Genomic DNA, 24,713 nt, shown 5'->3' with positions numbered 1-24,713 from the left:
CATAGCAGCAAGAGAACAGTTCAGAGATACTTCCCAAAGCTGTGGGCATTCTCTTTAAGTCCACATGTTTGGGGAACTGAGGCAGGAGGAGCCTAGGCTCAAGATCCGCTGGTATGCATAGAATGCGTTGGTCTGGACTGCTTAATAAGAGCCTTTCTTAAAATAGTTAAAAGAGGTATGGTATATAACTCAGTGGAGGATACATGTCTAGCAAGTGTTCAGACCCGTTCTCTGGCTCTGTCCTGTCTGATGTGTGGTGTGGACTGGGAGGTCACTGAATTCAGAGTACTGCTTCTCTAGCTTCAGTGCTTCTGAATGAGACCTGGGACTCTGGTAGTTTACAAGGTTTAATCTGAGTGTTATATTTTGAATAGGTTGAAGCATGAGTAAAACCGTTTCTGTAATTTCTAAACCTAACTTAAAGAAGGATTTATTGTTATTATAGATACCTCTTACATTGATAGTCTCCACTTAGTATGAACTGATTTTCGTATAAGTAAAACACAGAGCTTTTAGTTGCCCATATAGTACAATGAGGGCAACCCTTAATTAGTGTTTCACAGTTACAGAAGAACCAGTACCACACGAGAGTGGAGCTGGTGGTCACAGATCTCTCTTTTAATTCTTAATCTTTGTTAGTGTTTTACTATAAGGTGAATTTTAAATAAGACATCTGTTAATTTATTGCATAACACTTTCCTCACATAGAGAACTCTTGTTAAAAATCACATACTTAATATCTACTGTATTTTTAATAAATTTGCATTTTAATGTAGAATAATTGTTCATTATCAAGCTCTCTTAATTTATATGGCAGTTTAAAAAAGAAAAGAAGGGGGGGGGGACTCTTTTAAGCCAAAGCTTAGAACTTTAAGTATTACAGAATTTAGTTGATGAAGAAATACCAAGACACAAGAGGGCACTGTCTTCCCATAATCTGAATGAATTTTACCTAACTTTTTTGCTCCTTTACCCAAATTTTGTCTTCTTGATAATCATACGAGCTAAAATATTGTTTGTCTAGAGCTCAAATATTTAGACCCACTGTAAGCTTTCCTAGGTTACAAACCGACCATGCCAGTAGCAAAATGCTAAACCTTCTTACATATTTACATGAGTCTGGGGAAGGCAAGTGATTTTCAGGTTGGAGGTGGCCAGCACACTCAGCTGGTGTTTGGGTCTGGGTAGGGATTGCTGTAGAACAGTTGGGTTGCTCTGGGGAAATGCAGCGCCTGTGCTTGCAGAGGAGCAGGATAAAGACTGAACTGTTCCGAGCTGCAGCTGCATTTTCCATCAAATACCACATTGGTGCTGATGACTGTTTTGTTTTTATTGTCATGGAAACTTGGATCTGTAGAATGGATATTCTATTCATCTGGGAAAATAGCAGTTCCTTGCATAAAACATAGGGCCTTCCAGACCAGTCCTAAAATAGATATTGTCTGACTGTAATCCAAAAATTTGAGGAAGTAAGAGTGGAAGAAAGCAGTTGTCCCTGACCGCTAGTTCAGAATTAACAGTGTAACGATATTAAGCTCATTAGTTTCTGTTAGAAAGTTGAAAAGCATGGCATTTATTTAAAACCAATGTAATTGCTGTCTGCCCTCTAGGCATTTCTTTATGATATTAAGATCTGTTGGGAATTCTGAACCCGTGTTCTAATAAGCAATTGCTCATAATTTTCAATCAGCCCTTTTAACATCATGCTGCATATCTGTTATAATCTTCCACTCAAATATCTGAAGTCCTTTGACAGGTTTTTATTTTTTTTTTAAGAAGCTTTACCCAAAATGAAGAAATGCTACTAAAAATTGTTGTTTGGTTTGGGAATAAAAAGAAAGGACAGAATTAACAATAAGATAAAAGGTACAATGGGTCCTCTGAGAGGAAGTGTCATTTGAACAGGGACCTGAATGCTCTTTCCAAAGAATACCTTGTGCCAAAGGGCAATTGAACCCAGTGGACTTTAGTGGGAGAGAATTGGAAATGTTGAAGAAAAAGAAATGACAGAATACAAATTAAAAAAAAAAAAAAAGGTTCAAATGGAAGGTCAGGGGAGATGGCTCAGTTGAAAAGCTATTTGTCATGCAGGCGTGAGGACTTGAGTGGCAAGCACTTGTATTCCAGTCTTGGGGAGGTAGAGCAGGAAGATTCCTGGGGTTCACTGGCCAGCCAGTTTAGCTCAGTGGGCGATCTCAAGTTCACAGTGGGGACTGAGTCAGTCTATGTGATAAGATCACAAGTTTATTGGTCCATCTGTCTCTAAGCTTAATTAAGTGTAGGTTTTAATTTTTATTTTTTTTTTAATGTTTATGTGGAGTGCCATAGTTGTGTGTGAGTTCAGGTGTTTTTAGAGTTCAGTAACGTCAGACCCCTGTAGAGCTGGAGTTACAGGCATTTGAGCCATCCAGAATTGAACTCGGGTTCTCTGCAAGAGCAGTATATACTCTTAATCACTGAGCCATTCTTGCAGCGCTTTAATTATAAGTTTTAGTATTGGTTTTAAAAATATATTTTACAAAGATCACTTGTTTTTTTGAATAAATAGTCTGATATAGGTAAGCAATTTTAAAAAGTATAATTTTGATCTAATGTAGAGATGTGCTTTAAGAAGTGATGACATCTATATAATTTAATATTAATATATTTAATATATCAGCTTATACAAATTATACCAAGAATTTTTAAAACTTGCACAACTACATGACATTAAAGTTAACTAGCCAACAGCTGATGTTAGAGAACTAAAAACTGGACATTGTATTCTCTGAGTGAAATTATGAGAGAGCGTGATAGTCTCCAGCTTTGTAACTTCTGATAAATAACTATAATCTCACAGGAGATTATAGTCATAGAGCAGTTTATTTCTGACTCACATGTGTCACCCCACTTTAGTGAAATTTAAGGTGCCTTATAAAGTGTCTCATGTTAGAAACAAGGAATTGTTTACAACATTGTAAAATAGAAGCAGCTAACTAAAATTCTAGATTTTAAGAGAGTTTGTTTTTTGACATGGTAAAATGTAGCTTAAAAGGCTTTTTATTTAGGTTGTTTCAAAATATAATGCTATTAACAAATTTTGAATTAGGCATTTTAGGTTATTTTTTTGTACACTACTACTAATACTAGGAGTGGTTTCCTTTACAAGAGAGTGATTTACAAAACTTAAATTTTACCATGTTCTAGATAATTTATCTATATAAAAAAAAAATGTGTTCACTAAAGGAAGCCAGAAAAAAAAAACAAAAACAAAACACAAAACTGCTCCCAACTTCTCTACCATAACCTGCTTTGGACTGTGTGGAACAGTTGTTAAGAGATATATAGAAACAGGAAATTTTATAGCAGTTCTGCAGCCAGTAGTCTTTCACAGGAGGGGAGCAAAAACAGAAGAGCCCTGCAGCTGCCCTGACTCACTACCAGGACTTCAGGCAGCACTGGAGGGGAGAGGTGGTCCAGTGAAACTTGGCAGTTTTCCTGCGTTAAAGAGACAAAGCTCAGAATTCAGGGCAGCCAAGGTCGCTAGGAGTTGGAAGGCAAGCAGGTGAGGAAGAGAAAGAGAGGAGGAACTCAGTATTTACATTGCTTTTCTGAGTACTGATCTGTGTTCACATAGGGAGGCAGTTTAACTTGAGACCAGAGAGAGATTTCCCCCAAAAGGAATAGGCTGAGTAATTGATGAAACTCCCATGAAGCTGAAAATAGTTTTTCCAGCCAGCCAAAATAGAAAAACCTCATATTGGGAGGTGTCTCTAGAGTCTTCAGGAGGCTGTTGTGTTGGCAAGAGAAAATTAGCAGTGTTCTGGACACACTGCAGCAAACTTAAAGGCGAGCCTTGGAATGAGCTAAATTAATTCCAAGAGACTTGACTGTTTCCAGAAAAAAAATGCTGGCATTTTTAAAGGAACGCAACAAAATTTAGCACCCTAACATAAAGATTTTCTAAGATCTGGCATTGACTTTTACATCACTAGGACATGAAATGGAGTGGGACATTTTCACAGCAGCAGTAACTGGGAGAAACATTCATCAGTAGATTTAGTGAACCTGGAAGTCATGGAAATGTGGAATCCGCAATGAAGGATATTGAAGTAGCTGTTAGAAATGTGCTCACCAGCTCAGGTATGTGGAAGAGATGGGAACGTATAATGTAGGAGGAAAGTGAAACTGCCAAAGGAGAGAGAAAAAGGCTCATGGAATCTCTGAGTGAGGAAGTACTATTATCTGGAATGAAGATGTGGAGAATGAGCGTGACTACCAATTGTTTGCAGCAGTAGAAGCTTGTCTGATTCATCAGAGCTGAGTTGCAGTCATGTGACTTAAATACCAAGAAGTCAAGTTTTGTGGCTAATGTCTGTAATCTCAGTACTTGGGAATCAGAGGTAGAGTTGCTGCAAATTTGAGGTTAGTTTGGGCTATAAAATAGAACTATGTACCCACACATAAGTGCACACATGCACACACATACAATCTCAGGGCAGATGAACATGATACACAAACTGTCTACCTGTGAAAGAACAAGCATCATACCACTTCTAGCAAATACAAGTAGATAAAGTGACATCAATTTTGAAGATCTTCACAATACCAAATATGAGCTAGCATTATACTAGTCGGAAAAGAGCTATGGGAATCTTAGCAACAAAAGATGCTCTCACCAAAATACATATATAAAATAAAATAATGGGTGGCTTCATTGTTACTTTCAAGGTTTTTTTTTTTTTTTTCCCTCAAGCCTCCACTGACTCTCAGAGGAAAGATGAGACTAAGCAGGGTCAGCTTTTCCAGGCATGTGTCGCAAAGACTTGAGCTGCTGTAGGAGGCAAGTGCTTGAGGAAAACAAGAAACTTGTAGCAAACCTAGGTACCAAGTACAGGTCTTGTTCTGCTCAGTAAATGCAGAATCAGTTCTGCTACAAACAGTTTTTGGCTTCTACAAGAAGGAAGAGAAAGGGAAGGAAAATACCCAGAGGCACAGTTTTACAGGACAGTGATGTTTAGTGCTGATTGTCAACTTCTATAGGATTTGGATTCACATCACAGACACGCCTCCAGGAATACCTGTGAAGGATTCCTTAGCTTTAAGCATGCCTGAGAGGAGAGAGAGGTTATGTTGATTAGGTCATAGGGATGGAGAGATCAAAAAGTAGGTGGTGCCATTGGGGAGGGGGGGTGTTGGAGGCCCTTTGGTCCTAGATTGTATAGAAAAGAAAAAATAACTTGAGCACAAGCAGTTGTACCTCATTGCTGCCTCACTGAGAATATGATGTAACTAGCTGCCCTGACTATGTCCTCAAACTGTGAGCAAAAATAAACCCTTCTCTTAAGATTTTTTTGTTGTTTTATTTGTGTTTTTGAGACAGAGTCTCTTTATGTAGCCTTGGCTGTCCTGGAACTGGTAAACTGAACTGGCCTAAAACTCATACAGATCTCCCTGCCTCTGCCTGCCAAGTGCTGGGGTTAAAGGTGCATGCCTTTCTCTGAAGTTTTTGTCTTGTCAGGTATTTAGCCACAACGACAGGACAAGTAACTAAGACAAGGATCTATAGAGGATGATCTTGAACCAAAACAGGAGAGAAGTACTCCAGTAGAAACCCAAAAAGCACAAAGAAGAGCAAACATTGTCAGGAGGCAAGAAAATTGACAGAACAAGACTCTTGATGACCCTAATATTGGAACTATTAGACAAAGATTTTAAAATAACTGAAGGATCAAGGGGCAAAGATGAAGATTATGCATTCATAACTGAGGGGTTTTTTGTTTGTTTGTTTTTGGTTTGTTTAACAGACAAATAAGGAAAAGTCAAATGGAAATAAGGAGCATGATACTGAAAGTATATAATTCTGTCAGGGTCAACAGTAGGTAATATAGTTGCCACAACAGTATGAACCTGAATATAGGCTGATGAGTATTAATCTACACTATATAATATAAAAATAAGAGATGAAAGCAATAGTTATGGGACAGTGATTAGGGTATGGTGTCTCATATAATCTCAGAGCTCAGGAGATCAAAGCAGCTGAGTTGCCATAAATTTGAGGCCAGTCTAGACTGGTAAAAAGTAAGTTCCAGGCCAGCTTGGGTTATTAATGAGACCCTGTCTCAAAACCCAAACAAACAAAAACCCAGGTGGGACAGAGACAGATAGAAAGATCTCTAAAATAGTAGACTTGCCCTGATCAGTAATATCACATTAAATCTAAGTTACCTAAATAACACTCAGGGAGAAACCAAGCCAGGAAGGGAGGGACTTGTTCCTTTTTTCCCCCCACTATGCTTTGTATACATATTTTAAGAATAGTTTCTTCCCTAAGATAAGAACTTCTCAGTAGAGAAATACAGAATGGCAGAGAAACACTTAAGGAAATGCTCAACGTCCTTAGGCATCAGAGAGATGCAAATCAAAATGATACTGAGATTTCACATGGCACCCACCGGCTATCTACACACTGCTCACTAATGTCAGTCCTCCTTTGTACCTGATGAGATTGGTCTGTGTGTGTTTTTCCCATAAGCTATAGACAACAGTCAGATTATACTAAAAATGACATGGAACTACAAAGTCCCAGGTACTCTTCTGCAACTGTTTTCCCTGTACATTTGGTAAAGGGAAATAAGAAAGTTTGCATTCAATCCTGCCTATCCTGTTGACTTATATTATGGAACTGTAACTCTATTAAAAATGATTTTTTTTACTACCTGTCTTTTATGCCTCTACTTTTTTGTAAGTAACTGTACACCTTGCATACTTTGCTTGGTTAATCTTCCTGCTCATTCTAGTTTCTGAACTAAAGCTACTTGTGGCCGTATATACAAATGGTGCTGTGTGGTGGGTGAGTGTTCATCAGTGTTAAGGAATGCAGAAGATTTTGGGTTTTAATCAGATTTCTTAAAATGAAAGGCATAATAAATCACCACATTTCCAGGTGCACTCCTTTAATCCCAGCACTTGGGAGGCAGAGGAAAGTAAATCTTTATGAGTTCAAGTCCAGTCTGCTCTGTAGAGCTAGTTCCAAGCCAGTCAAGCTACATAGTGAGACCCTGTCAAAACAAAACAAAACAAAAAATAATCTTAAAACCTCTAGAAGGAAGTACCCAGCAATTTCCTTTGAATTCTTTTCCTAGACTTTACTTTCTTTTTCTCCTGTAAATGACTTTTTCCTCAGGCACTAATATTCATGATACTTATTATTTCTTTTTTTCTAGTCAGTGGATTTTATTGAAAAGTAACTAAGAGGCTTGGCGTATAGCCGCTCTGTTAATGGCACTCACCTAGTGTGCATGACTCAGGCTCTGGGTTTGATTCCCAATACCATATATATGGGTCATGGTAATGCTCACTTGTGATCCAGCTCTCAGGAAGGGGGGCCAGAGAACCAGAAGTTTGGCCAGCGTAAGCCACATAAAACCCTGTCAGAAAGAAAAGTAATTACAATTTAAGAAGCTTTTATTTTATTTATCACTGTTCTAAGCCTTTTATATGCTGATACATTTCATTCTTAGAAAAACACAGTGCGGAGACCATTTTTAATCCCAGTTCACAGTTGTAGCAGCTAAGGAATCGGAGAGATTGGCCACACAGATATTCTACCACAGAGTTGCAATTTAAAGTGCGTCTAGTTTAAATCCAGTGCCTTTTCTGAGCATTGTATGTCTCATTTTCAGGTTAGTTCTTTTCTTTCCCTTCCTGCCTTTCTTCCTGTCCTTCAAAAAATACTATGCTCAGATACACTATTTGTTTGAATAGCCATTTATATGGCATTTTATCCTCTTTTTATATTTGGCTCAGGCTGGCCTCAAATGCATGATTCTCTTGCATCTACTTGTCCAGTACTAGAATTACAGTCAGGTAACACCACACCCTGAGAGAGAGAGAGAGAGAGAGTGTGTGTGTGTGTGTGTGTGTGTGTACAGGCCGGAAGAAGGCATTGTATCCCCTGGAGCTACAGGTACCAGGTGGTTGTGAGCCACCTGACATGGGTGCTAGGAAGCGAACGCCAGTCCTCTAGACGGTCTGCAAGTGCTCTTAACCACCAGTCAGTCTTTCTGGCCCTTTACCACATTCCTTTATTTAGCCATTTCAGTTGGTATATAAACTCTTATTTTGACAAATGTCAGCCTACCTACAAATGAGCTTTGGATTTTGACCCATGGAGAAATTGAAACTAGTTTTTACTCATTTTCAGTTTGCACAGTTAGTATGGCAGTAAGTTGTAATGCTTGGTAAAAATTTAAGTGGCATGTTATCCTCAGACTACTTGTCCTGTAGCAACATCCCTATTTAATGTTTAACAGACCATAAAAGGGATTTAGTGCTTTATTCTGGGCTTTTCCCATCTGTTTCAACAGAATGAGATGGTCCTCTTTTGATGGTTCTGTATCTTTGTGTGTTTCCCAATGGTATTCAAAGTGTGCTACATTTCTACATTGTGGAATCAGAGGGTGTTAAGCCTGAGTGAGAAAATGCGAAGATTTTCTTCATGAGTGCATTGTAGTCTTGGTGGTTTCGGTTATTATTTTTAAGCAATTTTTAAATGAGTGAGTATGCTTGATTCCCTAGAACTGGAGTGGACAGTGTGCATCACCATGTGGGTACTGGAAACTGAACCCAGGTCCTCTGCAAGAACAGCCAGTGAGTGTTGTTAGTGCTGAGCCAGTGGTTTGGGTTATATTGATGCAGTTTGCTATATTGTACACCATATTTGCAGATATCACAGGATGTGTAGAATAGGCGCTTGATGCTCTGCTTACCTGCTCCATTGTCATAACTTATCATCCAAGTCCCTACATTTCTTAACAGCTTGCCCTCCTCTTTTACTGCATGGAGTACCCAAACTTGTATCACACAAGAAATAGGGTGCCTGACTCATAGTACTTTAGGGCCAATTAAATGGGAACCATTACAGTCTAAATTTGCTATACTAAGCAGGAAGAGAAACTGAGGCCTAGGGAATTTCAGTAACTTGCTCATGCCACACATCTAGTACACAGCAGAGACTTGACTCTCACTATTACGCTAATGGTCAGATAGTGAGGAATGGTGGCAGTCCGATTGAGTTATTTTTCTTCTGCTTCAATTCTCGCTGTCAAGAGAACCTGCTAATTAGCAATCATTTATTTTCTACTATTTTACAGCAAAATTCTTTTATGGTGTTTTGCTCCCATGTGGCTTTATAACATAGTTAAAGCCTTGGAATAGAATCTGTCCTTGGCACTCAAATAAAAGTCTCAAGACCAGTGCTCTCTGAACAAGTGGCATCTGCCTCCTGATTCCTGGAGGCCATAAGAAGCAGACATCATACTGACCTTGCCTGGTAAAGTCATGGTCTAAATTACAGAGCCAAAATAGAGGAAATTTGAGACTGTTACAGAACAAGCAATAGTAACTTAATATTCTGCTCATTTTATAATACAAGACACTTGTGAGAGTATCATTGAACATAGTCAGTCTGTGAGAAAGAGGTTATGTAAGTGTGCGGCTACCAAGATATGCGAATGTCAGAAAGAAAGTGAAGTGCCAAAAGTAGATTTATTGAGGATTTGCTTTTTTTTCCTGCCTCTAGCCAAGTTATTTGTTGATGAACTGTTAGTTTACTTTGTATTTCGTTCTTGACTTTTGGGTTGCCAGTCTAGGCTTAAGGGCCTAGCCATCTCTCTACCCCCATATTTTCTTTCCGTGTAGACATGGGTGAGATACTGGGGAACTTTGACTTACTTAATCATTTGTCACTTGAGAGCCACTAATTAAAATACTTTAAGATACAAGTGTTATTTTGTTATTTCAACGAATTACACATTTATGACATTTTCTCCTGAAATGTAGCCAAAGAACAAATTCTAAATGTAGCCAAAAGTCTTAATTCTTTAATCTGTTAGACTGCTATAAAAATGAAACTATCTTTTCTAAAAATTTAGACAAGTAATTGAGCAAGTGCAGAGACACAAGTGAGAAAGCAGCATAAGTTCTGCTAAAGGGACAGTGGCAGTACAACATGAGCAGTACATGGTTGATCAGTGTTTTCCAAGGCTGCGTGGAGATCACAGTTAGTGCTATGTAGAGATGTAGCTCCCTGGCTGAGTGAGGGCTGAGAGGGAACAAAAAACAGTTCTTAATAAAAAATTTTAAAGAAGTGAAGTTTTGTGCTGCATTTAACAAGCACCTTCTTATATGTTTTATAAATGAGGCATTGGAACAGTACGTAGTCAACAATGTTGATAAATAAAAAAAATTGCCAGATTGTCTCTGTGTTAATTTCTTATTGTCTCCTTACCTCACCTTTCTGTTCGTGACTAAAGGTAAACTGTTCTGATAAAACTACTCATCTTTTCCTGTTTGATTACACTTAATTCATAAATCTGAACGGCGGAGAGAGAGCATGAATAATAGGGCCAGAGCTGGATTGGGGAATGCTTGCATCCGGTATGACCTCAGCTTGGACTTAAAAGTCACAAGAAGCCACATCTAAGAAACTTTCAAACTACCCCATCTTGACAGTTCTTTAGAACTCTTGGCTAAGAAGCTGTTTATAGTTCATAGCGTGTCATAGAAAGTTGGTGTTGCTGGTTATGATAGTAACTACAACTGGGACTTTACTAATCACTGACCTCCACAGGAATTCTCTTTTTTTTATCTGAGCTCACACTTGGCTTGGCCTTTCCTTTGCTGCAGCCTTCTCTTTAGTAGCTGTGTGAGTGATTTAACTTGCAGTGAACAAAAGAAGGGCACAGAGTCCAGCAGCTGTGCTGTTGCCACTGGGTGCTTAAGTATCTTCAGTGTAGCCAGTGGTGTGCCTGGCACAGATGCTCACCAATAATACTTAAAACAAAATGTTTTAAAGAAAGTAGGTAGACGCTTATTTGAAAGCTCTTCTCGTTTTGTTTTCTTTGTAAGAAGTGCTAGATTGAAAGCTCTTTTCTCTGTAAGTTTGAGCAAGTTGATGCTCAAATGAGGTCTGTAGTTTTGGTGATAGATAGTGTTGGCTTTAGATTCTTTCAGACAAGAATTTCTGAGTACTTTTATGTTAATTAAACTGGGCAGACCTGTATGAGGTACATGTTACTGAGTTTATTTTCCAAATGGAATGAATGAAATCTTTGGTGGCAAATGACTTGTATCTTACCTAGTTCACTTAGTAAAAGAGAAGCAAGAGGCAAGGGGCTAATTTAGTAATCAGACTTCCCAGGTCTTAGGCCAGGTGTGTGGCTGACTGTTAGAACACTTACCTACAGTATCTACTCTCTGGTAGAATTCCTAGTACTGCCAAATGAAGGTTTTGCTTTGTTTTGATCTTGCTTCTCAGGTCATGCTAAATTATACCCAGTTGGATTGTGCAACTGCTTACTTTGTAAGATAGCATCTTATGTTTCTTCAGATGGTTAGTAAGAGTCACATTACATAGGTGATTGGCAATATGATTCACCCATAGGAGTGAAGGAGCAGCCTGTCCATGCACAAGTGTAAAGTAAATGACTTTTATATGTACCCATATACATCTGGGGTAGTTTGCCCAGAAGACTGTCACCAAATTTAGATTTGTCTCCAAATGTTTGGATTTCTGTGTGCTAGGATTTTACATTGTTTCTCTGAAAAGCAAATATAGGAAAAACTCACATGATTTATGCATTAAGATGTTTTAAGTGAGCCAGGCATGGTAGGACACACCTTTGATACACTCAGGGAGGCAGAGGCAGGCGGATCACTGTAAGTTCGAGGCCAGCCTGGTTTAGGACAGCCAAGAAACCCTGTGTAAAAACCAAAAACAAACAAACAAAAAAGATACTTTAGGTTACAACATAGTAGATTCTATTTTTCTAGGTTAAGATTATATCTGTATCTATGCCTATGTCTGTCTGTCTGTGTGTCTTTGAGTTTTGTGTGTTTAAGTTTTAACTGTAGGACATGGAAGGATTTATGTAGTGAATGTAAATTTGTGGTTGCAAATCAGTATGACTTATAAAAATGAACAAAAATCACATTGGCATTTACAGTACAAACAGGGAAACTTTCTAATTTATGTTTGTGCTCAGGAGTTTTTTGTGGAATAGTTACTGTAATTATTTTTTTTAAGTAAAAACTCTAAAAATATTTTATTTAAAATATAAATTACAAGAAAAAGTTCACCAAATGTACAATATAACCAGACAAAATCATGAGTATTCAATCATTACCTTTCTGAGACCAATCAAAAGTTCTTAGAGATTTATCAACTTCTTGAAATTGTATTGTCAAAAGGGAACATACTTTAAAAAATAGAAACATCCAGTAGTATACCTTAGTACTAAAACTATTTAAAAAGGATCTAGGAGGGAAAAGGCAAGGAGAAAACCTGTCAATTCTGTTTCTGGTAAAGTGTTTACTTCAAAGAAACTTTTAGTTGCTGTAATTATTAAACTTCAGTTGACTAGAAAAGTTCAAGCATCCAGGTGTTGCAGAAATATAAGCTGGGTATCCTCTTCCCCAATACTGTTGTTGCTGGTTCTTTCCTTATAGACATGTTATCAGCTAGTTGTATGAGAGCAGACACCATGTGAGTGTAAAAGAGCAGGCCTCTCCAGCCCAGAGATGGAATGTACAGGAGGAAAGTTTTCTGACCTGTCTCATAGCTACATCAGTTGCTTTGATCACTTTTTGGTATCAGAATTTCTAGAAGGAAGAATATAGCTAGCAGTGGTACCTGCAGGGTAAGTTAAAGCACCCATCATACTTTTGGGCCTAGCAAGTGCTAGTTCCTACTACCAAGCCCACAGCAGTCCTGAGATCTTGAGAGTAAAGGTGAGAAGTAGAGGGTGTTTTAGAAGGGATGCATGTTGACAAGGATGTCAGGTTTCCTTGGGGTGGGTCTGTTCTGCTCTGCTCTACTACACTCTGTTGAAGCTTGCTAAAAGGGGACCTGAGTTCAAAGCAGCCATGGATTTCAGAGCATAGTAGCTAGGACTGTGTTAGTTATTCTTCTTGAAGTAGAGTTTCTACATGGTGTTTTCTTAGGGTTTCCACAACAATTATTTTTTTCTCAGTTCCAACCTAGGGCTTCCTGTTTGTTAGGAAATGTTCTTTCACTGACATATACTCCTGGCCTTGGCTCTTCATTTGTTTGTTGTTTTGGGAGACAGGGCCTCTCTATATAGCCTTGGCTGTCCTAAAACTTGGCTCTGTAGAAAAGGCTGACCTCAAACTCACAAGATCATTGCCTTCTGAATGCTGGGATTAAGGAAATGCCCCATCAAACTTGGCCTCAAAATTTCTTTGCAATAGGTTTTTGCTTTGGCCTTGCACTTCCAAAGCCTCTCAAGTGCTGGAATTGAATGCCTGCAAAACCCCACTAGCTTTAATTGTTTGAAGTTTATACACACAAAACAAATATTTGAATTGGCCACCAAGTAGCCTCCCAGGTTGTCATAATACAACTTCTCATCCTGTCCAGTTTAATTCATTTTTAAAGATTAGGGAACAGACTCAGTAAGCTAAGATTGAAGTAATCATTTTTCTAACAGGTAATTGAAGCAAAAGAAACATCACCATATGTCTTCTGTGAAAATGAAAACAGTAGCAGTTATACGTGGGACTAACATAGCTAACCACACTGGAACCATACACTGTTAGTCAGACTTTCAAAACTCTATAAACGACTTAGGAGAAGTTTACTAAGGGTCTTAGTTTCAGAGATGTCATCTCGTGGTTGGCTGGCTCCATCACTCCAGGCCTGAGACAAGGCTGAATATCCTATCATGGCAGGGAATATGTTGTAGAGTGAAACAGCGTACTATGTTGAGCAGGGAGCAGAGAAGAAAAGGGAGGAACCTAAGACCGTAAAACTTTCAGGGGCACACTCTTAGGGACCTGGATCTTACAGCTGGTTCCCCACTTCTTATTGTTTTACTCCTAGTAGTCTGCTAGATTCATTAGTGGATTAATTTGTCGATAAAGACAGCGGCTTCATGACAGGATCACTCTAGAATTCTGATCATCCTCTGAATTCTACTTCTAGTGAGGACCAACCCCTCATGACATCTCTAAACCATAACACACAGACAAACCTTTAGTTCTTTAAATTTTGCTGCCAATTACTTTGGGAGTGATTTGCCTTTGAGTTGTCTTCCTTGTAAAGTTGATTTTATATCTAAGAAATCAATGTCATTTGATATTGATAAAAGTTATTTTGGGGACTAAATAAAGAAAGAGCCACCAAATGTGTGCTCGTGGGACTAGAATTTAGGAGTTATACCCTATACTTCCTGTGGAAACTAATGCATTATGGTATACTGTTAAGAATTTGGCTGCCTGGAGTTACAAATCAATGTTGGAACAGGTGGTCAGTGTGTTTGAGGTCCTGAGTTACACCCAGTGCATGTGTGTATGTTTGTGGATGTGTGCATGTGTCTGCACACACACAAACAGACACACACAAAGGCACACAGAATTTGGTGTCAGATACCTCTACTTCATTTGCTACTGAACCATAACCTTAAGAAACTTATTGCTACTCATCATTGAATTTCGTTTCATCACATGACATATGCCTTAGAACCAAAGCCACTCCACGTTCCATCTAGATTATTGCAAAGGTCTAATTGGCCTAACTGTACTTATTTTCACATTGGAATCACAGTATTTTTAAGATCTGGACTATCACATTTTCAACTGTGGACTAGGTAAAGTTTGTTTGTTTGTTTGTTTGTTTGTTTGTTTGTTTTCAAGACAGGTTTTCTCTGTGTAACAGAGCCATGGCTCTCCTGGTCTTGCTTTGTAGACCAGGCTTGCCCCAAACTCAAGAGTTCCGCCTACCTCTGCCTCCTAGAGTGCTGGGATTAAAGGTGTGTGCTACCATGCCTGGCTAGGTGAAGATTTCTTAAATTATATGTATAATAAAAAGTGCAAGTACATGGGACAGTTACTGACAAAGTAACCAAATTAAAATGAAATTATTTCAGCCGGGTGGTGGCTCACATGCCTCCACTAAGATGTCTTGTAGCTGAGTGGGTTGGAGAACTCAACATTACTGAGCTGACGTGGATACCATGCCTTTGAACTTCATGGACTGTAAGCTAACCTTTCTTGTCTATATTATTATCTTTTAAAGTTCCTTATGGTAATACAAAGCTAACTATTATATATAGTCTTGATCTGGAGTATTATGAAAACTCTGTCAGTAAGAAAATGACAATCTAAGAAAAGTCAGGTACCTATGAACTATGCAGTAGGATTTAGTTTCTAAAAATTTTCATTGCATTAATAAATGAGTGAGCTAATCCTTTTACTTAAGTTCTTGTTAATAAGCTCAGCTGAAACCTTTACAGTTTTATGAACAGGTTGCCTATTTTATGATTGCAAATTCTATTTTCAATGCTTTCTTTCTCATAACAAGATAATCGATCTCTTTACCCTTTGTTGAGAGTTCTCTTCTAGAAACCAGCCCTACGTGTGATTCTTTGTTATAAGACAGCTCTGTAAGTCTTAGCCCAGATACCACACTCCATGTGGGTCTTCTCCATAGGAAGATAACCCATGTTTTTATCTAGATTCCAGATCCTTTACTTACTCCCCTCACTGCCTTTTCACTGTGACAGTGTTCTTATGATTTGGAGATAAGAGAACAAAAAATGACCAGTGCTCCTCTTTTAGTGAGACATTTGGACTAGGTAGCCTCTAAAGTCAATCTCTCTCTTTTTTTTTTTTCTTAAATGTTTTTCTTAAATGTTAATTAAGCCACTTAATTACTTTCTTTAAAATAGGGAAATAAGACACCAAATTCAACTCTTTCTATACAATAAGAAATGGGAATATGGGATCTGGAGAGATGGCTGTGAGGTTAAGAGCACTGGGTGCTCTTCCAGAAGTTCTAAGTTCAATTCCCAGCGACTACATGGTGGCTTGTAGCCATCTATAATGAGATCTGGTGCCTTCTTCTGGCATGCAGATGTACATGCACACAGAAAATGGTATACATAATAATAAATATTTTTTTTTTTTAAAGAAAGAGATTGGAATCCTTGAAGTTTTAGTTCTCAGCATATGACAATACCCAGGACATTCTTGATTCTCCCTGTCCTGTTCTAGTCTTGCATTTTACTTGTGTGTTTGATTGGTTTGTTATAACCATTGTGTTTCCCTTTTATCCTTAAGACCACTTGTTTTTACACGGTGGAACAGCATTAATCAGTATCTAAATAAAAGCCTGGTTGAAGATCCTGGAATAGTGTGTTAAATTTTCAAGACCACATTTGTTGGAATATCACTTGTCTAGATGACTGTAATTGTTCTTAAATTACCTTCCCCAAAGTGCCTTCTTCTGTGTTTCATCTTCATATTCTGGTGGAAGTGGAAGCTGCAGTTCCAGGTTGCCTCTGTGTCCTCTCACACCACTCTCACAAGTTCATTTGAAGGCTGCCCCCATGGTAATCATTCCCTGCAGTACCTGCGTCCCTGAAGAACTGCTTTGAGCATCGAAAGTGAAAATGATTACCATTTTCGGGATGTAAAGTATGGCTCTAATTAACTTGTGAATGGAACGAAAGGGAAGGAAGGAAGGAAAATCATGTAGACTCTAAGCTACATCCAGTAAAGACAGCAGTACATACATGACTTGTTTTTTCCAGTGGATTGTCTCATTTTCCACAAGGTGGCATTAAGAATCTCATAACCCCACCATCTCTTACAGTCACTAGCTCATAAATGTTTGGAGGAATTCATCTAATGTTTTCAAGGAAAAGTACCCTTTACAGGTTCTTGTATTTAGATGCTTGGTGCTCCGGTAGTAGCACTGTTTTAGGAGGCTGTGGAAGCTTTGGGAAATAGAGCTACGCAGATAGATAGAAACTACCAGAGGCAAGGCATCCAAGGATATACCCCACCCAGGGTTCCAGCTTGGCCTCTGCTTCTGGATCTGCCAGGAGCTAAGGCACTGACTGATGCCTTATACTTCAGCCACTACTGACAGAGCATCCCAGCTCCCTGCCTTTCCCTCAATATGCAGTGCATCCCAAGAGACTGGAGGCCAGTAGGATCCTTCCTGAAGTTGCTTGAGTCAGGTATTTTTCATAGCACGAGAACAGTGGCTGCAGTATAAAGTCTGTCCAGAGCATTTGCAGCAGAGCTGAGCCACACGACTACCAGTGATTACCTGCCTCCACCTCCTGAGGACTGAGAGCAGAGCATGCACCACCACACTCAGTTCCAACCTTGAAGTTTTTGGGAAAATAACTAGTTCCAGGAGGTGAAAGGTAAAATAAAAACATAATTATATTTCAAAATCTCATTTGAATAAATATTATGATATCCAGAGACTTGTAGTGTGTAATAATTTCATCTCTTGTTAATTTTCATCCCCTCTGAGTTGAATATACCTGTGAAAAGAAAATAGTTTAGGAATACATACAGACAAAGCTTTAAAAATTAAATATTTGAATTTTTATTTATTATTAGTGTGAGGATGGGTACACGCGTGCCACCATAGCACATGAGGATGTGAAGCTCTCCAGAGGACAGCTTGCTGGACTTGGCTCTCTTCATCCCTCTGACCTGGGTTCTGGGCATCAAACTCATGCATGAGGCTTGCATGGCAGCCACTCTTCCCTACTAAAACCGTCTCACTGGGCCCAATCTAACATTTTTCTGAATTATTTCAGAGTCAAACTTGCCACGAATCATTAAGATTCTAAAGGGCTTTGTTGATGCTCAAGCTCGTATCTACTTGTTTATTGTTCCCTTTTCTACGTTAACTTTTTTTAAGTTCTTACTAGTACCTTTGATTCTGAGTATAATACGACATAGGTTGTTGGTTAGCTTTGAAGTCTTTCAAAGCCTGTCTTTAATTGACAGATAATTTTACTTAGGGCTTGTTGTCAATGATTGCATCAGTTTTGTCTACTGGTTGCTGATGTTTGAGGATGGGAGTTTCTAGCATAGGAAGGGCTTAGTGAGGGCTTCAGCAGTGAAGTTCGCACTATACTGTGTTAAGTGACTGTCTCCACAGGTGTATGTAGTGTTTTTAAAAGTGCTGACATAACCTCTCAATTCTTTCTTGTCAAGTGTGTGAGGTAAGTGCTGTTTAAAATGAAAACTATCTTTTAACATTAAGGATAGGAACTTTGAAAGATTTTTAACATCTCACATACTAAGTTATCTCATTAAAAAAAAATGCCTGTAAATGCAGGTGTGAACTACCTTATTTTTCCCCCACTGAACACTTCAAGTCATTCTGAGTTAGCATTTCCTGTTTCTGCTTCTCTGTCTCTCTCTCTCTCTCTCTCTCTCTCTCTCTCTCTCTCTGTCTGCTTCAGGAAGGGTTTCTAGTGCATTGACTTCATATGCATATTTTTAAAATTAAAAGTTTGGTTTTGTTTTTTGTTTGTTTGTTTGTTTGTTTGTTTTTGTTTTTTTTTCTGAGACAGGGTTTCTTTGCGTGGCCTTGGCTGTCCTGAACTCACTTTTGTAGATCAGTCTCTCTTCAAACTCACAGCAACCCACCTGCCTCTGCTTTCCCAAGTTCTGGGATTATAGGCATGCACCACCACACCCAGCTAAAGTTAAAATTCTTTATGTGAAAAATTATGGTAAGAATGGAGCTAAAGCTGGGTTTAATCCCAGCACTGAAGAGGCAGAGACAGGAAGATCTCTGAGTTTGAGGCCAGCCAGTGAGCAGGACAGCCAGGACTACACAGAGAGGAGACCCTCACCCTTCATGCGCACTTCTCCTCCCAAAAAGAATGGAACTGTGAATTGTGATGCATGTCCTTTAATCAAGACATGACTGGGGGACTGAGCCAGGAGGATTGCCACGATGGAAGACCCTTCTCAAAAAAGAAAAGTTTGAAAAAAAAAAAAAAAAAGTTGAGAATGTAAAGCAAATAGACCACACTTCTTATCAGTCTTGTTTGTTTGTTTGTTTGTTTAATTATTCTAAATTTATATGTTTGTGTGTTGCCTCTACTTCACCAGAAATCTGTACTAAGTTCCAGTAGCCAAAAGGCTCAGAGATTTTATCCTGGCCACTTTGGTAATGGCTAGACTTAACGCTACACCCTGTTGTGTATATACAGTGTTCGTAGATGGTAGATTTAGAGTTGTCCAGTTTTGACTGTTTGTGCATCGTAATGTGTGTGAACTTTTTAAATTAGCACATTTTCCACTTTATTCCACAATTGCATGTAATTGTAGTAAAGTTCACATAATCTTGGAATCATTTGTGTAAATTCTCATTTTATTTAATTACGTGGTGACTTTTTGCCTTGAAATGGAAAAAAAAATCTTATTGCTTTTATACCATTTTTTATATATTCATCGAGTTCTATTTGCTGAAGTCTTAAGCAGTATGTCAGTGTGATGAAGTATTTAGTTAAAACTATATTGTGTTTGTAAGATTGTTTTACTGAATAGACTTAAACTATTAAAAACAAGTGAGTAGGTGCTGGAGGGATATACCAGAGGTTAAGAGCACTGGCTTCCCTTCCAGGAGATGTAGGTTTGATTCCCAGTAACCACATGAAGTCTCAAAACTGTCTGTTAACTCTACTTCCTGGGGATCCAATTCCTTCTTCTGGTCTCTGTGGCAACGGGCACTAATGTATACATGCATACATGTAGGCAAAGTATTCATATACATGAAATAAAGTTGAAGGTATTTTAAAGAAAAGACAGGTGGTATGAATGCTCTATTAAAAACTTAATACAGTACTGGAGAGATGTCTTGAGTGGGTAAGATTCCTGTGTGTTCTATCCCCAGCACCCACATAAAAGCTTGACATGCCTATCATCTCAGTAGTAGGGACTGGAGGAGGATCTCCGGGTCTCCTGGGCCAGCCAGCCTATCTAAAGGAGAAAGGTCTGTGTTCAGTAAGAGACTTGTACAAAAGTAAGCTGGAGAGCAGAAGATGTCTGACATTGACTTTTGGTCAGCACACTTGTACACACAGATAAATTCAGTCACACAGATAGGTGCACATGTATACACCATAAGCACAAGCAAACCCACTCACACAGTGTGCACATGTAGACATAAGAATTGCTTCTGTCAGGTATGGGTGCTGCGAGATGGCCTCTCTCCCTTTAAGAACTGTGCTTAGCTTCTGAACTGTGACTAAGTCCCAAAAGGAATTCTGTCAGAGAATGCAGCAAGGAGTAAGGCAATACCTTTGATACTAAGTGTGACCTGTAACTGGCCGTTTCTGCCATGTGTACAACCTGGAAAAAGCTGCATATGAAGACATACAAGAGTATTCACAAAATTGGAAACTTTTTCAGCAGCGAAGTAGATTAAACTGTGCTTTTATACATGTAATGAGGCAGCAATAAAATCGGTGAGCTGGTATTTATATCAGTATCTCAACGATAAAACAGTATATGAAAAGGCAATTTTCAGAAGGGTATGTACCGTATAATCCTACCTTTTCAATGTACTAAAATAGTTGTGTATTAAATGAGTTCATATGCATACATTCACAGACTACATGAGACTTGAAGACAACAGCTTTATAATAGAACATCATGCATGAGTGTTCATTCATCTCTGTACTGTTTTCATTTCTGAGAGATAAAAATGTCCAGTTTGAAGCAAATGTGTTTGAATGTCCACTGTGAATCATTTTGTTCACTATGTAGGTGTTAGTTCTTTATTCTTTTGACAGTCTTTTCACTGATAACACATTGATAGTCGATTTTTTTACTGAGACTGGAACAATTAGTTTTTAAACTAAATTTATTGTCTATCAATGAAGTTTTTTATACAAAGTTGTGTTTTTTTGTTTGTTTTATAGGAAAAACATCAGAGAGAGGCTCATTTTCCCTGTACAGCAGAGACTCTGGATTATCAGGTTGTCAGGTAAGATTCGTGAGGTTTATATTTATATAATGATAGAGAAGATAGAAGTTTATTGACATAATTTCACCATTATGTATTCATATAGTATTGTGACTTATTGGGGTGGTGTGTGTCTGGTTGGTTGGTTTGCTTTGGTTTGGGGCTGGGTTTTGTTTGTTTGTTCGTCTGGTTGGTTGGTTTTTGTTTTTTGTTTGTTTTTGTTTTTTCCTCTGTGTAGCCCTGGCTGTCCTTGACTCACTTTGTAGACCAGGCTGGCCTTGAACTCACAGAGATCTGACTACCTCAGCCTTCTCAGTGCTGGGGTTAAAAGTGTACATTACTACTACCGGATTTACAGGGTTGTTTTATTTTTCTTTTCACATTGTACCATCTTGAAATGGTTTTCTTTATTCAATTCAGGTTTGTTTTTGGTTTTGTTTGTTTGGGCTTTTGTTTGTTTTTTTGCTTTTGTTTTTCGAGACAGGGTTTCTTTGTGTAGCCTTAGAATTCACTTTGTAGACTAGGCGGGCCTCCAACTCAGGAAGGTCAGACCACCTGTGCCTCCCTAAGTGCTGGGATTATAGGTGTGTACCACCATGCCTGGTTTTTAATTCAGATTTTGTTCCATTCAGTTGGACACAAAATAGACGGAGTATCTTGTGTCTGGAAATGAATTCTCACTTTTTCAGATAGGAAAAGCAAGTTGTTGGTCCATGCAGTGATTTGTATCTTGAATGTGCTGTCCTGGTGGCTCTGCTACTTTCATTCCTATTGTTTAGCTCACCAAGCATTTCAGACCTCAGCTTTTCTCTGGGCACCTTCTTCTCCCCTTGTAGGTTCTTCATTACATGTTACGTTTTTGCTATTGATCATCTTCCCACTATTTTCTCATAGAATCCTGACACCTTGTTTTACCTTCAAATTCCCCTCAGAATCAAGCCTCCCTGCACTCTGCAACCTACCCCCCAAAAAGAACCAGAAAAGCGATCTTCATGGGACTGATCTAATCCAAGACATGAGTATCTGAGTCATCATAACTGTCATACTAACAACACTCTAGTTAATACATATTCATAATTATTGACAAATACAAGAAATAATGATATTCACAATAAGTGATTTGTTAAATACAACATCTGCCCCATGAGTTAGGCATAGTAGCCCACACCTATAATCACAGAGCCTGAGAGGCTGAGGTAGGAAAATTTCTGAGTTTGATGCCAGCACAGACTACAAAGTAAGAGCCAGTCATTGAAATAAACAAAAATCCCCCTTATGTCTGGTTTCAATTACCCATAATCAGCTTTGTTTTGAAAATATGAAATGGAAATTCAGAATCAAACCATTGGTCAATTTTAGGTTGCATGACATTCTGAGTCATAGTGATGTCCGTGTGGAATGTGAGTTACTCCTTTGTCTAACATATTCCTACACACTATTCATTGCCTGCCCATTAGTTACTTAGTCTTGGTTCTCAGATTGACTGTTGTGGTGTCATGCTGTGTTCAAGAAACCCTTATTTTAGCTAATAATGCTCCAACCTATAGGAGTATTGAGGCTGCCACTTGGGATTTGTCAAAAGAAACTCTAAAAGGCTTTCTCTGAGAAAAGGTTGAAGTTCCCAACTTGATAAAGGAGGAAACTTATATCCTGACATTGCTAAGATCTGCAATGCTTTAAAATGCTCATATTGAATCTTTTCAGCAACCCATCATGCAGATTAGGAAGCAGGTATTCTCCAGGGGTAGATTTCATGGTTTTATACATAGCAAGTCATAAACCTAAACTGATGCTTGAAGTTTTTAGCTGTCATGTGACTCTACTTCAATGCTCCTGTGTCCTTCACTTTTAATGACTTTGTTTGAAGAGGGGACTAAAAGCTTACCTTTTAGCATGCATCCTAGGAGCCTGGAATTCACATGAGTATTAAAAAGAGCTGTTTGTTAGCTGTTCATAAACAGAGATCAAGAAGCCCCATGGGAAAGAGAGCAACAAACTTACAGAAGGTTCAGTGAAAAAACACAGACTTAAGATGCACATGTGAGAAAGATAAGTTTCTAAACTCTTCACAACCCAAGTGATCGATGGCCCTAGAGATGAACTCCATGGTATAGCGAAGCAGTGAAAGGGTTTTATTACAGCCATGACAGGCAGCATCGGTGAATACAAAAAGGCTCTTGAAACCAGTAAAAGGAATTCATTGCTGAGAAAAGAGCAATGGTTTTGCTATTTATTACTGTTCCCTAGTTCCCTAGTGCTACAACTGTTTGAAGAAATTATGGTGAATAATGCCAACTGTTTGGGTCTAGAGCATAAGCTCAGGAAAGTCAAGTTAATAAAATTTAAGGTATGGTGGTGCTTGCTATAGTTCTGACACTCCAGAGGCTGGAGCATGAAAGGTCCCAAGTTCTGAGACTGCCTGGGCTAAATAACAAAACCCTGTCTTATAATAATTGTTGATGATGGTGATGCTGAACAAAGAGAAAAGCATATTAACTCCCATTTAAAGGCACACCTGGATTCCAAGTAATGTGTGTTTTAATGGATAAGAAAAGCAAAAATTTTACTTAACTAATTGCGACTTTGTCATATATATTCACAAGTGACAAAAATACAAGGGAATATAAATGCTGACTACAAAACTATATCCCAATGCAACCTTTACTATTTTTCTTCAACAGTATCCTCCAAGGAATGTTAACTCTGTTGTTAATGTATGTAAAATGTTGCTGACATTCTGCAAGATTCACACTAATTTAGTAATGCCTGGTGAGCCTTATTTCATGTTAAGGTGATGTAATAATACATACTAAATGAGTCTTCTCATATTGCCTTCAGTTGCAGAACTGATGAGCCATTAAACGGAATATAGTACTTTTACTGGAAGTACTGATAGTTTATTGTACGATTGAATTTTTAATTGATCCAGAACAGAGGATAGTTATGCCAATTTTAATAATTAATAATTAATAATGACAGGCACAGTACCTTTTAAACTGCCTAGTGATGTGAAAATTCTTTCATGATTATGATAGTTTTTCTTATACTTCTTATACAAATATTTGTTTACACAGCTTAAATAAAAATTTTAGAACCCTAAAAGATAGTTCTGTTAGTTTTCCTTCTCAGAGTTCAAGGTTTTATCTAAGTTCATTATTAAACCCTTAAGAACAAGAACTTTAAAAACTCAGTTAACTCTTTGCTATTTATATATAGGCATTATATTGAAAAATGATGAAAATAAGAATATTTGGAAAATGTAAGTGATCCATGTGTGTTTATCTATTGAGAACTTAAAGTGAATAAAAAAATCTGTAGAGTTAGAAATAAATTTATATAAATGAATTTGAAGATTTTAGGTGCTGGAGAGATGGCTTATCTATCTCCTACACAGCAGCTCACATATAACACCTTCTTCTGGTCTCTGTGGGCACCAGGCACTCAAGTGGCACACAGACATATGTGCAGGCAAACACCCAATGCATAAAAAGTAAAATTAAAACCAACACACAAATAAAAAACAAGATTTGAAGATCTTGTTCTCAGCAACGGACAAAATAACAGTACAAAATCTTAACAATAGAACTAAATTTACTCCCAACAACTTAGCTTAATTGGTGTTTGTAGACCTCTACATTTAAGAGTTGAAAAATGTAAGTTTCTTTCAAGGTTGTATGGTAGTTACAGTTACAAATACGAATCATATACCAGCTCATAAAATCAATGTCATCAAAGAGCAAAGGTTTGAAAATATAGAGGGCTTCTTTTCTTTCTTTTTTTAATTAAATTTTTATTTTTTATATTAATTACAGTTTATTTACTTTGTATTCCAGCTGTAGCCCCCTTCCACATTTCCTCCCAATCCCACCCTCTCTCCCTCATCTCCTCCCTGACCCTAGCTTATCAGGTCTCATCAGGACTG

The 24,713-nt window shown here is 38.2% G+C and overlaps 1 protein-coding gene across 9 annotated transcripts in view; it reads left to right on the top strand.

The window, feature by feature from the left end:
- Tcf12 (transcription factor 12) overlaps nucleotides 1-24,713 on the top strand; it is a 270,906-nt gene that overhangs the window by 155,459 nt on the left and 90,734 nt on the right. For all 9 annotated transcript variants that reach the window (XM_055598228.1, XM_055598220.1, XM_055598202.1 and 6 more), the window contains one exon: nucleotides 20,748-20,812. In XM_055598228.1, coding sequence (XP_055454203.1) covers nucleotides 20,748-20,812 — 65 coding nt within the window. The remainder of the gene's footprint in view (nucleotides 1-20,747; nucleotides 20,813-24,713) is intronic.

Source organism: Psammomys obesus, unplaced genomic scaffold (assembly GCF_907164565.1).
Source record: "Psammomys obesus unplaced genomic scaffold, mPsaObe1.curated_primary_1811, whole genome shotgun sequence".
Lineage (NCBI taxonomy): Eukaryota > Metazoa > Chordata > Mammalia > Rodentia > Muridae > Psammomys > Psammomys obesus.
This window is presented reverse-complemented; position numbering and strand designations above follow the sequence as displayed.